General features: G+C 38.2%; 1 protein-coding gene across 1 annotated transcript in view; it reads left to right on the top strand.

Moving 5' to 3' along the window:
* The first annotated feature begins 660 nt into the window (after positions 1 to 660).
* The window catches only part of grin3ba (glutamate receptor, ionotropic, N-methyl-D-aspartate 3Ba), a 44,685-nt gene continuing 26,425 nt past the window's right edge, over positions 661 to 18,920 (top strand). Inside the window, exons 1-2 of the mRNA XM_057332885.1 lie at positions 661 to 1,455; positions 16,583 to 17,244. Coding sequence (XP_057188868.1) covers positions 1,003 to 1,455; positions 16,583 to 17,244 — 1,115 coding nt within the window. The 5' untranslated portion in view covers positions 661 to 1,002. The remainder of the gene's footprint in view (positions 1,456 to 16,582; positions 17,245 to 18,920) is intronic.

Raw genomic sequence — 18,920 nt, 5'->3', positions numbered from 1 at the left:
TGTCTTTCTGTTGCACTGTGGAGCTTCTGTCACTATAACAAATTCCTCGTATGTGGAAACATACTTGGCCAATAAAGCTCATTCTATTCTAAAGATGAAATGTTTGTGTCAGCAGTCCATGTTTATTTTAAAATGGAAGATGTTCAAGAAGTAATTTGTAAAAGTGAAGTGGTATGTCACTTGAAATTGAATGTAAGAGGATTTAAGTGTTTAAAAAATAAAGTGTGTTCATTGGAAAAATGTAATTACAGTCTCCTTTCACCATTTTTAAATAAATTCAACCATCTCTTAATAAGTAACATTTAATTCTTTATATTGGCTATATATTACTAATAACAATTAGGTAGATGAACAATACCTGCTGTCAAAGGGTAAAAATTACCCAATTTTATTAAGTAATTACTTGTATAATATATAAGGTAAAATTTACCCAATTTAATTTAGTTTGTTATAATTTATAAATTTAGGTGCTCTTTACTCAAACATATGGGGTAGCATATACTCCTTTAAAGTGAGTGCAAATTGTTACCTCAATTTTATTGAGTAGATTTTATAGGTTGTTTTTTACAGTGTTGGCAGTCACTGGTGGGTTGGGGATTTTGCACCTGCTGTCCTGACTCCATGATTAATTAGCTGAAGGTTTAAAGATATTTTAATAATGTTTCATAAGTGACCTTCGGGGGAAACCTGCATAATCTGATATTCTACCCAGCCTGTTGTGGCCAAAGCCAAGAGTTAAAGTCTCATTACAACGCAACTGTTCTCCGACTAGAGCAGTGATGCCAAGACGATCTCAAGTGGCACAGCACCTCCTCCTCCCTCAACGGCGCGCACACCACCTCTCCTTCCACACTTGGAGCAGCTGGAATGGATGAGCTACTTGCGTTTTAACCGAGACTACATCAGCGCGCACGCAAACCCGTTAAGGACAGGAAACATTGGACAAAAATAGAGCGATGCCATCTTGTGACGAAACCTCAATCCAGTTGCGAAAGGAGCAGGATGAATTTAATGCTCTCCAGATTCTTGGCATACCTTCACGTCTGGCTCCAGGTCGCTCTTCAGATGTTTATTTACCCGTGTCATCTACATCCCCAACCTTGTCACATCTTGGCACGCATTGGTCACACGGTGCGTTTGGGTGCGCTCTTGCCGACCCGCCAGCAGTCCAGGATACAGGGCGCACTCAACCGCGCCCTGGTCCACCTCCGGCAAAGTGGGAACAACTTCTTACCATACAATCTGAGCTTGGAAGTGTTGTCCCGAGAACCGCTCAATGGAGACCCGGAGTCCATGTTCAGGTGCGTGTGTCAGGATATCGTTGTGCAAGGAGTCTCCGCCGTGCTTGCGTTCCCACAGAGACACGAGGAGCTCGTACAAGTGGAGTTTATGTCTTCGTTTTTGGAAATACCTTTCATCAGCATCCTTGAACAGGGTGAACCTCTTAAGACTCAGGTAAACGCTCGTTTTCACGTGTTACACGGGTAGCGATTTATTTACTTTTATTACAGAGTGATCTTTAGGGTTTGCGCTCGAGATGCGCTCAAACTAATGTGCCATTACGAGCGTCTTTAAAGTATATTTCTCTGTCCCGATGTGCTGTTTTTGTGTATGTTTTCCGTTTTTTATATAGTTGTAGAAGAAAATTTAAATAATAAAAATCTGCCATTCATGTTACCGAGTCGTTTCAACATAATCCCGGAAACTAATCGCGTAATGATACAGAAAATAGGTTGAGAGTTGACAGTTTTCAGACAGTTGTGCCAACCCCCGAACAGATATTACTGTAAAATAGAGAGGCACACAGAGATTGGCAGGCATAAAGAGAGTTTAGATTCTCTAAAAGTTGAAGCTGTCAGATTTATTTTTGGCAGTGCTTTTTGAATGATGGGTCCAGCACAGAGATCCTGGTTTATTCCAGTGGAACAATCTCAATACTGTTCAGGGCTCAGGGTTGAGATGTGTGGACACTCATTAGTATTCAAAGCAGCAAACAGAGCGGATGCCAGTCACACCAGTTGTTTATGTCTGACTCCAGCAGTGCAGCCAGTTGCAGCAGTGTGTATGAGCAGGGAAAGCTCAAAAGATTTCCCTCCCATCAAACTCTGCCAGCATATGGACACAAAGGAACAAAGACATCACGGTTCTGCACAAAGAGGTTGGAACAGTGGGTCAGCAAAGACATTCATTCATAACAGCGTAATTTTACTGACATCTTATAAAGTGTAGTGCTCTCTTGCACATTTACAGGCACCCTGCTTGCAAGTGCTGCTTCATGTATTGTGTTATTAATGTGAGTCAGAGAGGAAACATAACCAGGTCCATTTATGTGATTAATGAAAATGATTTACAAAATCTTTATGATTGCTTCATTTTGACATTGCCCTCAGGAAGTGTACAATCATTAGTGCCTATCATCCTTGAATGAGTCGAGCTTGGCTCGTGGCATCGCCGTGGACTCATTAAATTTACAAGTTACTTTAACAAATTAAAAGACAGATCTAATGTTATACATTTTCCTGGCCAGCGTGGAGGATGTACATCAGATGGATTTTCATTTATTTTAGGCCGCAACCCCCCGAGATATTGCACAAGATTTCATGTCTTTTAGTTTCCAAATTAATATTCTTTATAGCGAGTGAATAACTTCCCCTTTTGGCTCTTCAAAGAAAAAATAGCCATTCTCCGGTGTCTTTTGCTGAGCACATAGGCTGAATTCGCAAATTGTGTCTGAGCGATTCAAATGAAATCTAGTTTCTTTTTTTTCTGTAATTTTTTATCCCTCTCACCCAATCAGATTACCATATTCTCAGTATGTCTTCATTTATTTTGTTTGCAGACCAAATATGGTGGCTGGGCCTGTTTAGTCGGTGAAATTCTTCTGCTCAGCTACGCTTGAGTGCTTATTAACTTGTTTCTCTTATATAGAACATTTTCCCAAGCACAAAAGGAAGATTAGCACATGAAAAACTCAATTTGTCCTTTTGAATGAAATTACATTCTAATCCAAGGCCTTTCTCAATTATGCCTCATTGTTAGTTTAGCTCACAACCACTGGGAGAGTTATTAAGCTTAATGAATCTTTAACTTAAGAGGACTGTTTAGAGACTGTCCGAATGTTGATTTCTCAGTTAAACCCCGATGTTTTAACAACTCGAGTGGAAACCAAAAATGACATTTTTAATGCACACCTAAATCAAGACATTAATTTGTGCCAAAGCTATTATTATGTATGTGGATGCCCTCATTATAACAGCGTGGCCTTTTGCCATTGCAGTCTTGACTTGTATTGGAGAAGTAACCTTTGGAAGACTAATGCGTTATTGAGCCATATCCTTTGCAATGCATCTGCCTCAGATCAGATCTGACTTCAGCTATATCGGATTAGACTATAATAGTACTTTGTGTCAAAGTGAGACATGTCATTCATAGTATAGTTTGATTAAACCTGTATCAGAAAGTACATTGTAAAATAAATCATGTATAAATCTGGGATATAAATCTGAAATCAGAAAATAAATTAAAAATATCCCCATCATTTTTACGACTCAAATTGAATTTCGAAGAAACCATAACATTTGTAGTTGATGTATTTATATTCATATTTTAATTCATTAATATTTCAGCTTAATATTCATTAAGTTCATAACATTATTTATGCTGTTGTAATTGCTGTGTAAAGGCACATGTCAGCCAGTCTGCCTAGATGGTCCTGTATAGACGTTTTACACCATTTTTTCTGTAAAGTCACTTTTTACCTTCATGTATTGTGAGAAACACTATGCAAATACAAGCAACTTAGTTTAAATGATACAATATCGCTCATTTTTGTGAACAACTTGCACCAAACACATATTTTTAAAAGCACCTGGTGTGCAAGCAGTTACAGTAATAGTCACAAAGGTGGTCTACGCTTGATCTCACGCTACATTGCCATGCGAGTATCCACCTATTCCCAGCCGGAACAATGCTGATCATCAGTGCATTGCTCAATTGTCCGCATCTTGGATCGCTCCATTATAGAGGCTGAGGGCGTAAATAAAGTGTGAAATACCTGGAGGAGATGGTCTGTAATCTCCCACATGTGCAGGGCCGAGATAAGCCCAGATGGGCAACTAAGGTCTCTGACAGTAAGGATTGGGAAGAGCGGAGGTGTATCAGGCAGGTGAGGAAGAATGCGCTCCGAGCTACGCTTGTGGGGTCAGTACGGCTCTGTTGCCGGGCACCTAGCTTTACAGCACCCAAGCACATTCATATGGTTTTAATACACAGCTGTGTATGTAGTTTAATACCATCTGGATTTGGGTTAATGCCCACGTACTGTAAGCCGAGAATACTCTGACCCATCAAGTTAGCGACTTTTTTGGAGGCTCGGTGCTGATGTACATTTCATCACTTATTGATGCACCTGCAAAAATATTACAGCTTAATTGAATCTGGAAGTCCATTTCCACTCACTGGTTGAGCTGAAGTAATTTATGACTCTTCCTCAACCCCATACCTTATTTCCGCACTACAACGTGTGTTATTTGCAGTTCAAGCCTTTCTAATCTTAGGTGAGCTCCTGATCTCTCAATAAAACGCAATTGAATTGTCACTCTGCTTCAATCTCAGCTCTCACTAAATACAGCAGAGTCTCACAATATGATTCACGCTGGCTTTCAGATCTCGCCACAGAGATGATTCATTGTTTTTATTTTGGCACTTGGCAGCGTTACGGTGGGCAAGCGCTGACCAGGCTGCATTTCATTCCAATAATATTTCTCAAGAGCGCCTAATTCTTGTTTTGTTATGGAAGAAATGTTGCTGCTGTTTTCGTTGTCTTAATAGCACACTTCAGATTTTTTAATTGTTTTGCTATCCACAGCTCATAGCAAAACAATAAAAGGTCTGTTCGTCGTTCTATCCCTTAGATCTAACAGACTCTTACAGTATTTTTCAAATCAATTTTCTTTTGAAGAATCCACTCAGTGTCTTGGCATGGGCTGAAGCCTGTATCTAAATCTGCTATCTCGTTGCCTCGCTGACTGCTTTGATGACAGAGCTGGTGGAGAAAACAAATGCGCGCACGTGTGTGTGTTCGTGTGTGTGTAAGAAAGAGAGAGCAACGTCTGTGCATCTTGGCAAACAGCATTTAAAGATTGGCTGATAGATTTGCATAAGCGGGTATTACAGTTTAGCACTATGGAAATGCTACGTTTGGTACAAAGTTCCCTCTGTGTTTCTGTTTCCCTCTGTAACTCATTTTTCTATATCCACTTCCTCCATTTATTTTTTTAATACTTTTTTTTAATACTAATACCATTACTTTTGTCTTTATCTCTTTCACTCATCTCTCAGGTCAGTCTGTTTCAATTATCTTCCCCCGTTTTTCGATTGGATAGAAACATTTTGGCTGGATAAGAAGGCAAGAGATGGCCGGTCGAGCGCGTGTGAGGCACGTACAGTAAATGCAGCTTTGATGCTCATTAATGAGTGCATGTACTTTAAGCACTCTGCATTTCTGATCGGTGCAAATTTTATTATGCACAAAAAGGAATTCTGCTTCAGTTAAGCTGCAAGTGAGGGATTTTGCCTTATTTAACCCACATTTTTTAAACACGCTCGTCTTTTTTAACACCCCCAGAACTTTTAGAACTACTTACATTTTGATTTGTTGAACAGACCATTTTGATTTTGCAGTGCTTGGAACAACAGAAGCAATTTTAGGATTTATAGCTCGTCAGAGCGTTTATCGTTCTGAATGCCAGTTTGTGAACTTGTAAAATAAGAAATTAACAGTCACAACGTTCAATAAAGTGAAAGCCCATCTGTTTTGACGCCGCAGTAAAACTTCTCTTCTTTCCGACTTTCACCTACAGATTCATTATATCCGCCCTCATTCCCTTAGATGAAATTTAATTTCCCAGTCTTGTAATGCGCCTCAAGGTGGGTCAAACTTTGATCGCTATTGCAGTTACAGTGCAATATGGAGCCTGTCGCTAAAGATCGGCTCAACGGTAAGCGTAGATATGCAGAGACAGCTATGTGGAAGTGTTTATTCAGCTCTGTCACACTCACTTACTGTTGCCTCTGTGTTGCTGATGATTGCAGACATTGTGCTGAATTACCTATTGTACCCGCCTGCACCTTACTGCATGGCTGTCCGGACCCTTATACATGCATTGCTTGGCTATCAGAATTCTTGTTAACTTTCATCTTTTTTCTGTGTTTCCCAATTGCTGTTTCAAAAGCCTAGGAAAACATGACCTGCATTGCCCTGACATCAACAATAACATTGTTTTTTGTCCCCTATATAGACAACACGTATAGGCAAAAGGGATCCACATGTATTTTCATTTTACATCCATCATGGCCTTGAAAGCTCCAATCATATACTGTACGTGCAGTCACTGTTTAAAGTAAATATTTTTTCACGGTTAGAATTAAGGTGATAGTTAAAAGCAAAAATGAAAATTGTGTCTTCATTGAAAATATCTTCTTTTGTGCTCTGCTGAGAAAATGCTGTGGGTTCACATCCTAGGCAATACACGTTGAAAAAAATGTGCACCTAAATGCGTAAAAATGAGAGAAACTTAATTCATCTAGCTTTACCTGTCTTAAATTCAGATGATTCTTTTTAAGGGGTCATATGGCGCGAATATGTGTTTCTCTGTGTCTTTGGTGTGTTATAAGTTGCCCATGCATGTATTAAACACGTAAAATTGCACAAATTAAAGTGTCGGAACAAAAGATGCATTCTATCTAAAAGCGAATGCTCACCCAGACCTGCCTGAAACGCCTCGTGTAACCACACCCCCACAAATCCACGTCAGTTCGTGGTTTGATTTGACTAAGACCGCCCAAATGTATACGCAAGTAAGGTGGGCTTACCTGTCTGTACAATTGCTTTGGATGCAATATGGTAAGAGGCGCTACATTTCTTTCACACGCTTTATTCGACCAATCACTACGCACTGGTTAACTGGCCAATCATAGCACACCTCGCTTTTCAGATCGATGAGCTCCGCACGGGGCAAAGAGATACAAATATGCTCGGTATGTGGAAAATACAGCGTTTTTTAACCTTAAATCGCGTATTCATATTGCATTACATCTAAAACAAACGATAATATTCGTTTTAGCCGTGTCATATGACCCCGTTAACTCTTTTTCCATTCTTTTTCCATTTGGCCTGGTCTCCCCAGGGTTGCATACAGGAAAAATCACCAATATCCAAGAAAGCCAATCCCACATTCTCCTCTCGCACAACCTGGGAATCTACTGTGTTTGTGCTCTGCCCTCAGCCACCAACTCCAGGCCTTCATCTTGACTCGACCTGATAAATTTCTGCCCACTAGCAGTCTGTGTTTTCTGGCATCCTGACCTCCTGGGAGGATTGAGGCCTGCTGTGTTCACACATCGATTCCAAAATGTTATTCCTTCCGAGCAGGGACCATGTAAATGTCAAGCAAAACTTGAAAAAAGACGATTGATCCAAGCGTGAAATCAGGATTATCTGCAAAGCACAGACCAATAGTCTTTGAATAAGGAGAATTTCTATGATGACAACAGTGAGGTGTGGTGCTCTGAGTCTCAAGTGAAGGAACTGGAAAATGAGCTTAAAAGTTGCCGTTATAAGTTTACAAAGCTTTCTCTAAATCGTGGCTAATGAAATATTTTCATGAAATACAGTAAGAAAGAAACCAAAATCCTCTCGCTTGTATTACAAGTTATCATCGTAATTGGCCTTTTAAAACTACTGTAGAATAGATTAAAGGGAGAGTTCAGCCAGAAATGAAAAATGTTGTCATCAATTACTTTACTTTATTCCAACGTATATTACTTTCTGTCTTATATGAAACACAAAAGAAGGTATTAGGCAGAATGTGTTATACTTTTACCATTTTCTCTTGTGCATCATACGTACATTACAGTATAGTAGTTCCACAATTTAAAATAACATTACAATATAAAGACCCAACTCATCAAACTACATCAAAATTGATTGATTTGTGTTTTACCCTTCTGTGTTTTTACTTCAGTGTGGATTCATCATTGATATTATAATGCTAAAGATTAATTAGCTTCATTTGTCTTTAATTCAGCATATTTTAATTACATATAGAACATATAGAATATAGACATTTGTTCAAAGTATTTTAGTTTTTAATCTGTGCTGTAGCCACTCCCCTCCAATGCCCACTCTGGACATCTTCCAGCCAACCCCAACATAGCTGGCCAGAGCTGAGCCTGTTTCATTGTATGGAAAAGAGTGAAAGGTGACTGAGGCTGTCAATTCCTAACATTTCGCTTTTTTATGTTCCATTGGGGAAAACTGTCATAGAACAACATGAGGGATGTAAATGATTTTTATTGATGGGAGAGCTGTCCCATTAACTTGCATGTATATCCAATTGCTATAATAAATAAGGTTGTATTTGTTAACTTTAGTAAATCCATTAAAATAACAGTTCACCCAAGAATTTACTCACCTTCATTTTCAAATCTGTACAAATTTATTTGTGCTGATGAACACGGAGAAAGATATTTGGAAGATTGCTTGTAACCAAAGAGTTCTTGGCAACCATTGACCACAATAGTAAGAAAAATTGCTTTATATATTTCTTTGTTCTGTTGAACACAAAAGAAGATATGTTGAAGAATGTAGGGAAGCAAACAGTTCTGGGGCACTTTTGACTACCATTGTCATTTTTCATACAATAATAGTCAATGGTGGCCAAGAACTGTTTGGTTACAAGCATTCTTCCAAATATCTTTCTCTGTGTTCATCAGAACAAAGAAATTCGGTCATTTTAATGTCAGTGCATGTTAGTTCACTTTGCTTTAACTAATGCTAACAGTTACAACATTTTATGTAAAAAATGTAATAGTAGTAAATGCTGAAATTGCCATGAACTAAGATTAATAAATTGCTAGTTCATGTTAGCTAATGCATTAACTAATTCTTAACAAATACAACCTGATTGTAAAGTGTTACCACATCAACTTACATGTATCGTGATTTCTTTGGTTAGGCTACATAGGGTTACCTAAAGGATAAATTTACCCTCAAGTTAATTAAACATTTCCTTAATTATTAATAGGTAATTAATCACTGGCCTGTCATCAATCCTGAGAGAAATTATGTGTCATGCATCATGTATTAAGATCCTTTCTCAAGACCACCATGAAGCAGGCTGACCTCTGAAGGTTTTTGCTGTTGAATCAGATCAGCGACGACATTTTTGCATAAAACTCGAGAAGATTATTCTTTACTCGTGATGTCCTTCGCGCGTTTCAAATGCTATCAGTCAACTTTCTGAGAACAGATTTGCATATGAAGTGTGTAGATGAGGCCGAGCAGAGCGGGCTGCACATGCCAGGCTTTACAGAGAGAGGATTTCGTGCGGATGGCAGCTGCTAATTGAGCAAAACTCAGTGTGCACTTTATGGAACTTCATACATACGCCATACGTTGATTTACATTAAAAAGGATGTTTTAACCCGCTTTCAACATGTGCTGCAAGAACAGGATTTAGGGCAAAATGTCACATTGAACAGACTGATCCCCAAAGACGTCGTGTGATGATTAAACCTAGTAGCTCTGTTATCGTTCCTCTTTTGCTCACTCTTTTTGATGGAGACGTCAAAGGTCAGTGGGGAAGCAGCTTATCTGTGTTCATTTCCCTCTGAGACTGAGGTCTCCTCTGGCCATTGGTACGCTAATAGTCTTCAGACCACGTTACAGTTAAACAGAAAAGTTCATTTTTACCTCTTGCCAGTGTTTGGGTGTTGCATCAGGAACAATGTGATTTTAATTACATGTTTATTTTGTCGTTAGATATTATTCTGATAACTCTTCCACAAGTGTTTTATTATTACAGATAATAAGATTTAAATTGTTATCTGTACCCAAATTTTTGTTAGGTTTAATTGAAACTTTAATGTCTTTAACATTTCTAAGATGAGACCTACAAAAGTACAGTAATCTTTTTACAAACTTTTTTAATTATTATTTCTCAGACTTAAATTGTAAATGTGAAGAACGTTCTTCAGTGTTAAACCCCTCTATTAATTCTTTTCGCTGACTTTTTATCCACAGTTACTACTGCTTTAAAGTTTGAGCCTGTTATTTTTAGCAACTCCACAGGTTTTGAAAAAAAGATCATTTTTTCAAATTTTAGTCCATTGTCCTAAGACTTTGGAATGTTATAGATGTGGTTATTCTGAGTAAGCACTAAACTCTGGCTCCACAAGGACTATCCCTGCAATTAGTATACTGTAACTTAAAAAACCCACTGCAAATATTTATGCATAAGACATTTTAAATTTCACTTATGAATATTTGAAATGGTGCTTCTAGTGCAGGCATCCAGATACAGTGCTCAACAAACTGATTTGACCACCAGCATTTCACAGTATTTGTGAATATAATATTTTTATGTTTCTGTAATGGTTAATCCACCAGTATGTGTAAGCTCTTTAGTCAGTATTATTTCTAATGCTTAAATATAATTATTGTTGTTATCCACGCATTTTCAAATGACTTTTTAACAGGAAAGGCAGAAAAAATAGTCAAGCATAATTTTTTATTTATATGCCAAATTACAGTCAATAACAACCTAGACTGTGGAAAGTACATAAAAACAATGCCAGCAAGAATGCAAGCTCATATTAAGGCCAAAGGAGGAAACTCAAAATACTAATTTTGGGGTTTTTGTGTGAATAAAGACTATTTAGTTGTTTCTGTTTGTTACACGAATAGTGTAGAAATCTGTAAAAAAACAGGTGGTCTAATAAATTTATAAAGCATTGTACTTATATACATATATACAGTACTGTATACATTTTATATACTGTACATATTTACAGTATACATTTCATACTATATACAAATATATTGTATAATTTCCCAGCATTCATAGTTTACATAATAAAATGTAATGTATATATGCATGGCCCTCGCTAGCACAATTTATTCCGGGCTCTAGCCCCGATTGTTTGTAATCTAGCCCCGATTGTTTGTAATCTAGCCCCGAATGTTTTGGCCTGGAAATATAATAATAGGAATTCAATTTCAAATTCGCTGCTGACGCTGTGTACACGATGTTGACTGCTGCCTCTCTCCCACACGCGCCGAGTCTGACACACACACAGGCACGCACATACACACACCGTGTGACTGATTTCAACCTATCCCAGAACATCACCATGCAGTTGAGCTGCTCGACAAAATAAATTATAACAGTGTGAGGGTAGAGAAGACTACAGAATGGTAATGGCGTGTGACAAGAAACAAACAAATCTTTTTTCATTTTGGGAGAAGACAAAGAAAGGTAACTTTAGTGTGCGAGTACACGCAGACGAAAATGTACACCTTTAACTCATGATATAAAAATCCGGATTATCACAACAAGCCCGCACAGTTTTTCGTGATTCTGCTATTGCAGCATAATCTTAATCAAAATCAATGCAAAGATAGCAAAAATGAATTGTATCAATTTGTGATGCATTATTTTTACGAGGATAATGCACAGATGTTGCCTGTCGCTCATGTGAGGTCAGTGAGTGGTCTGTGTGAACCTCTCTTACCTGGCTACTGCCTCACATAAGTGCCAAGGACTGGGCGAAGCAATAATATCCTAATATATGACAGCATAGTGGAGCAATATTGTTTTTTATTCCTTGTAAAAAACATAATCCTTGAGCAAATGCTTCCCGTCAGCGCGCGGATCTTGTCTTTCAGGCTTATTGCTTGAATGAAAAAATATGTCAAAATGTCTGTCGATTTTTTCACAACACAATCGGGCATGAGGTAAAGAAAACATTTTGGGAGAAACGTTTTGGGACGTGTATCACTGGATCCTCTCTTTACCGCAAGTGCCAGCAGCTCAGTCACACCAGCAGTTATTAGGCCACTGGCTGTTGGTGTTTACTTAAAAATTTACTTCAAAACCTATCATTTTTTATTTATATGTTATATGTTATTTATATGGTTAACCATTATCAATTATAGTTATTAAGTATTTCTATTCATATAAGTACTTTTAGTATTTAAGTAATTAAAGTTGTAAAAAAACATTACAAATATTTACAAACAAGGAAAAATCCTTAAGGAACTGACTGTTAATTTCATGCATTATTATTGCCCAGCTCATAAACGTGAAAGCACTAACGCATTACAAACATTACCATATGCTTTTTTTGCTTAAGTCAAGTCTCGAAGATACTCTTTGATGATTCCACCATCGAAAAAACAAACAGGAAAAATACATGGATAAAAGAATCATAAATAACTTTGAAAAGTCCACAAGAGAATGAAGTACAGTTGACATAAGTAGCTAGACATAGATAACAATGGGTTAGATGTATAAAGTTTCATATGATTTTTTTGTGTTTGATAATATATTGCATTAATGTGTTCATGCAAATCATATTTTCCTTGAGAAGAATTAATTTAAATTTATGTGATTATTTTGTGTCTGCTAATAAACTATATTGCATAAAAAAGTTGATGCAAAGCATATTTTCCTTGAAAAAATACCCTTTACAACCTAATCCAAATTCCCTACATTATCCCCTAATGTTTTAGGCTCAGCCCCTGATGGTTTTATATCCTAGATACGCCCCTGTATATATGTATATAATAAAATGCATATGAGGCTTTCAAATTGGACCAATCTGTCTTGTTATGTAACTGACTTAATGTTATGATCACAAAAATGTGATGACTAACTCGTAAAACTGGTCTAAGCAGTTTATGCAACCAGTCCCTGGTCTCACAGTGTTTACACCTTTCCACAGTTCACTGACCCGCACTACTGAATGTTTAAGATCCTGTTCTGGTAAATTTAGATGGAGTCATTTGGTAAATCACATCATCCATAAACTCACATATCCCCAAATGGCTTTCATTTTCAAATATTACTTTATCGCCCAGTGGGAGTGTATCGTGCTGCATGACTCACAATGCCTAATGCAAGAAATCATTCCTATTATGAAGTGTAAAAAATTATTTTGGTTTCAAAGCCCTAGATACCTCATTACGGTGCTGTTTTCTGTCTCACGGTGTTATAAATTCATGAGCTCTCCGTTCACTCATGGAACGGGACATTTTCGCAGTGTCGTATTAGAGTCACTGTGGAGCAAACGAGATTTGGAAATGTATCAAGAGTAATAACAAGTCAGAGTCAAGACGGCTAACATTTAATAACGCAGGAATGCTATTACACTTTGGACACAAACTGGGCACAGCAGCACACGCTGGACAGTGATGTAGTGATATATGCAAAAAACGTAGCAAGTAGCAGTAACAAGAAATAACCTCACTTTCCGTCCTTGAAGAGGAAAAACAATCCCAGTTTTGTGCAAAGTAATCACACTTGCAGTTCCTGAAAGAGCTGAGCTTTGAGTTTCTTGGCTTAGATTTCCTGTTTGATCATTATACCAAAGTTCTGATTCCTGCACAACATATGCAAAGATAAGTAAATTATAGCACAGCTTTGTCAAAAATCATTTTTACCATTCTGATCTCAGCGCAAGAGAAATTATTAACCCTCTGATGCATGAATTATTGAATCACGATATGAAAGTGTTTAATGTTTCTTTTCCTTCCAAGATAGAACGCAGTCATTTCCCGTCTTTTTCTTTCTTGTTCCAAAATGATGTATTTGAAATTGTCACATCTGTCCACTGTAAGATTAAGTTTAGGGTTATGAAATCAATTTGTCGAAGCAATGCATGTGACTTTAAAACCATTAACATTAACGATATTTACTACAGTCTGAATGTATAAAATAACATTACTTAATAAATTATGATCTGTCTCAAAGTAGAAAAGAGGCATTGACGTGCTAAAGAAAGGTTGCATGTGTAAACAACACAACCTTCCTTTTACCATATACCCGAACATTTGATGTATTTTCAGTTATGGAAAATAAACTGTGACATATTTCCTAAATAAAAAACGAACTTGTTTTTACATGCTGTATCTGGATCTTCTATAATAAAACAAATTGGTGGATATGCCAGAGGACTTGACCACCCTTAAAGATATAAGGAGGTCATTAAGAATTATGGGTATGGGTCAAAGTTAACGTCTAACTCTGATGTTATGGCTTTTGAAGATCCGTCTGCTATAATTGACATTCATCAGAGGGTTACATGATCACATTTCATGTCTTGTTTTCAGTTATTACCATAGTACATCAGTTCATGTAAAGCATTGGACAGACATTCGTGGTAATATAAAGAGCTGTCATCTCTTCACGTGTCAGATGATGAGATCAGCCTCCGGTACAGATTTAGACACAGAGTGTCACGCGTTTGCAAGACATGCTTATATGTAATGATGTGGTTAACTGAATACAGAAGAGTTGACACTTAATATCTGGCAAGCCGAGAAAATATTAAGGCATTACTTTCAAATCACATGAACACATTATGGATGACAACTAGACTGTTCATCTCTCAAACAAACCCCGCTCTCTTTTTTCTAGCCTAATTTATATAGCCTACACACATGAATCACTTCTAAATTCACAATACTCCAAATAATTCATACAGTATGTATGATGGTATATCGCATAAATTACTTCTTTATCCCGACGCAACCCTTTTCAGATTTCACTCAGCCCCCAAATAGAGCCTCAGCTTCATTCTGTGATTAGACATTTATTTTTTTTGCGAGACTGCGTAAGCGTTTTGACATTATTCAAATGTATTCGTAAATCACTGCTGATTCCCACAGGGGTTTGTCTTAATTGGGTTACTGTCAGTCTTAATAGAGAAAAGACTGTATTGATGTACCTTTCTCTCACATTTCTCTCCACCACCCCGTTTTTCCATTCAAAACTTTCAGAGTCAGAATTTGATACCATCCACTAGATAAGCATTTTTCTTTAAAGCACTTTGGCGCAGCATGATAGAGGTCTAAAGATTATATCCAAGTTGATTACGGTGTAGTAATAACAACGCTGAATCAGCGTTTCTGTTTTCACACTAATTAAATGCAAAGGAAATGAATCAGACCCTAATTCTAAAATTAGTCCTGAATAAGTTGCTTTATAAGCTCATCACCTATCGCAAAAGACATCATTGGGTAGTATAGGAATTTAGCAGTCTGTTTTGGAAAGATAGACTGTAATTTCCAATTTCTCAGCTCAATTATGGTTAGACTAATGCACCTGGTGCTATTGCGGTGCGAGAGTGACAGATGCATTCAGCACTTTGTCTTTACACCTGCACAATAATTTGATGGCAAAACTACTGTTTGCTCAGGCTGTTGCTATATTTAATATTACTGAACAGCACTCGGTGCATTTACGAGCTGTCAATTAAAAATAATGCTCATTTATTTGGACCTGATGCCGAGATGGATTCTGAAAATTGGAAACGCGGTGAGATGTGGAAAAGTGGAAATGGGAATGGACGTGTTTGGGTAATGGGAATGAACCCGCAGGACGCGTTGCACAATCTCTGTCAGGTCGTGAATCCATTTGGACGTTGAAAATGTTCCTACTGGGTGCTGGTATTGGTTGGAGAAGCAGGTGTTTTTGGATCGATTGAGCAATGAAGGGCGCAGGGCTGCAAGTTTGTGTTCATATTTAAGGTGTTTGTTTGTTGTTGGTTTGTTTTTATACACTTGGCAATGCTTGGATATAACGGTAAATAAAAGATAAGCCTGCTCCTGTTCTCACTTCTTATCTGAGCTCCCATACGCACACAACACAACCCATTGTCCGTTTCTATTTTTTAAACCATTATCCTATCCTTTAGTTTCAGCAGAGCAGAACTTCACTGGCAAATTAAAACAAATACATGTAGTATTTTTATCTCCCGTCTTCGAATCTGTGCGGTTTGCCATCGCCGCGTGCAGTTGTCAGCTCGTGCCTTTATTTGCAGATGGGTTGCGCTGTGAGTAATGGTGAAAGTCACAGGGACACATGTCAGAGCTGCTACACAGGCAGTAATGTTATTCCAGTCACACAGGTTTAAGCTTTTCGTAGGGACTCCTCAGTTCTGCGGCCCCTGCTGTTTGCTCACAGTCCCACACCAGGTTCAAACACTTCCTCTTCCCCTCAAAACAGCCGAGCCTCCCATCTTTCTCTCACGGCACATTCATGCACGCCCCCCTGTCAGTAGCCATCAAAAACAAGCAAGCGATTGCCCGCAGCTATTCCAAAAGCATCCCATTTTGTTTCTTGTTCTAGTAAACTGTTGCTGTTTTGAAGCTGCCTGTTTTAAGAGCCTCAAAAGCTTTGTGGTGTATTTTTCAATCGAATGATTCAGATGTTCCATTAATCTCCATTATTGCAGTGCTTGCATAAAATAAGTATTGTTTTCCGTATTCTTGAGTATGGAGTCAACGCGAGTTCAGCGAGTAAAATACTTTTCTATTTGCCTATGAGGCAGCTCAGGGAGATGCAAGTCACAGGAGATGTAACACCCTTCCCGGATTTTCCTCGTACTTATTCAGAATTATAGTCATTAGGGAAGCCAATAAGCATTGGCAGCCTGAGGATGTCATTATTCCGTGTGGGGTTTATTTTTGTTCTGATGAGGAATAAGACCTAACTGAGTTTGTGTTCTCTGGGTTCAGAACCGGTTCCACCTGCAGATGATGACACGCACACCCCCCTCCGGACTGGCGGAGCTGCTGTTAGCGGTGTTGCTGAAGGGGGGCTGGCAGGGCGGGGCTGCCACTCTTTGTCCGGAAGGCGGCAACACGGGCATGCCGGAAGAGTTGGAACAGCTGGGTCATCTGGGCGTGGATGGAGCGCACTGGCACCTTTGGGAGACCCTCAACCTGTCCAGACTAGTATCCACAACAGCAGAGGAGGGAAAGGAACAATTAAGGGAAGATAAGGTGATGAAGGTTCTCTCACAGCTCTTTAGCAGGACTCCATCTGCCCCAGCGTCCTCCGTGGTTCTCTTCAGCTCCGACCCAGAATGCACGGCCACTGTACTACGGAGCGGCCACCAGCTGAGTTTTGCGTTTCCCCCGATGCAGTGGATTATGGGATACCCTCTTAGTTTGGATTCTCTACAATCTATCGGCTCTCCATTGGGCCTTCTGGCTTACGGGGAGGTGAATCGCAAACCCCTGAACTTCTACATAAGAGATGCCCTGCAGCTGATTGGCAGGGCTGTGTATGCTGCGACCATGGTGAGACCGGACCTGGCGCTTATCCAGAACATGGTCAACTGCTTTGACAAACCCAATAAACATGAGTTGCCCTCCTCTGGACAGTACCTCGCCAGGTAAGCCTATTGTGTAGTCGTGTAGCTGTGTTGGGAGAGCTAACTGCATGTAGCAATGCAACAAATTACCTCAATTTTTCAAAATCATAACAGTAGCTCATCTGTTGTCAAAAAAGTTTAGATTTTCCACTAGCAGGCTATTTTTCCAGCTAGAATTTGCATGTCACATGATGCTTATGCCCTTGGTTTTAATGGCCCAAGCCCAGCTATACACACTAGAGCTGGATATTGTTGCAGAATTGGACGTTAACAAATGGCTTTATATATTGAAATGAATGTCTTTCAAGGAGTCATATACTGTAGTAGACTGCATGATTGTAGGCAGCTCATGCAAACCATACACTAAAGCCCCGTCTCTGTCCAAGACATCAAACATCAATTTAAAAATGCAGTGAGCAGATTTATAATGTCACTAATGGATTACCTATAAAATGAGACTCTATTAAACCGATCTATTGTCATTAGATACCCTTTATAAAGCTTTTGCATGTTTATCTTTTGAAGATGTATATTTCTATATTTTGCTTCAGTGTGCCCGTATAAATATCAAAATGCATTTTTGAACAATCTTTGACAGTAATATTTAAGTACAATTTTTGTATGAACAGGGAGGCCTACAGCAGAAGCTATGACCCACACAGAAATACGATCCATCATCGAGTCAGTCTGGAATTACACGAGAAAACAAAAAACTGAGACTGAGCGCATAAATCATAAGATATGGCAACATGTCCAAGATGTCTGGAACAAACTACCTGGAAACTACTCGATGGAGAGATCAGATCGCTGTGTGGGCCACACCTTCTGTTGTATAACTCGTTTCATACTTTTTTGTTATTGTAGTTAAAGCCAAAGAATATGTGAAACGTATTTTACGTACGCACACTGGGCTGTCAAACGATTAATCGCGATTAATCACATCCAGAATAAAAGTTTTTGTTTACATAATACTGTATATGTCTGTGTACCTTGCATATTAATTTTGTATTTATAAACACAAAAAATACAATTACATATGTATGTATATATTTAGGAAATGTATTGATTTATATTTACCAATATTTAACATTATATATAAACATTTATTAATTTTTATATTTTTCTTAAATATATGCATGTATGTGTTTATAAATACAACATTTATATGTACAGTACACAGACATATATTATGTAAACACAAACGTTTATTCTGGATGCGATTAATAGCAATGAGTCGTTTGATTAGTATGTACTCTGTACAGTTATGGTAATGTACTGTAACGTTTTTTCTTTGTATCTTATTGTGTGGCTATGCAGTATATTAAAAACACTGGCTACTACTTATAATTCATTATCACTAATTTGCTAGTAAACTGGGCACATATTGCAGTCATTTATGCTAAATGTGGTCATTGGTGTGGGTAGACAGTAACAGTACGGACATTCTATATTAAGATTATCATGAGATAAAAATGTCTGTATTAGTATTCCACACACTTAACTAGCATTACAGGAATATTCTTTCTTGGCCGCGGCATGCTTTCAGATCCAAATGTTACTGATGGAGCCGCTGGAGACTTTAAAATGCAATTAAATGACTCGAGGACGTTTTCAATACGTCTGTACCTCCTTAATGAAATACAGTACATATCCCTGTGTGCATTTACATAAACAGTCACGTTAGCGGATACACAATG

Source organism: Triplophysa rosa, linkage group LG5 (genome assembly GCF_024868665.1).
Source record: "Triplophysa rosa linkage group LG5, Trosa_1v2, whole genome shotgun sequence".
Classification (NCBI taxonomy): Eukaryota; Metazoa; Chordata; class Actinopteri; order Cypriniformes; family Nemacheilidae; genus Triplophysa; species Triplophysa rosa.
The sequence above is the reverse complement of the archived record's forward strand: the minus strand, read 5'-3'. Positions and strand labels throughout refer to the sequence as shown.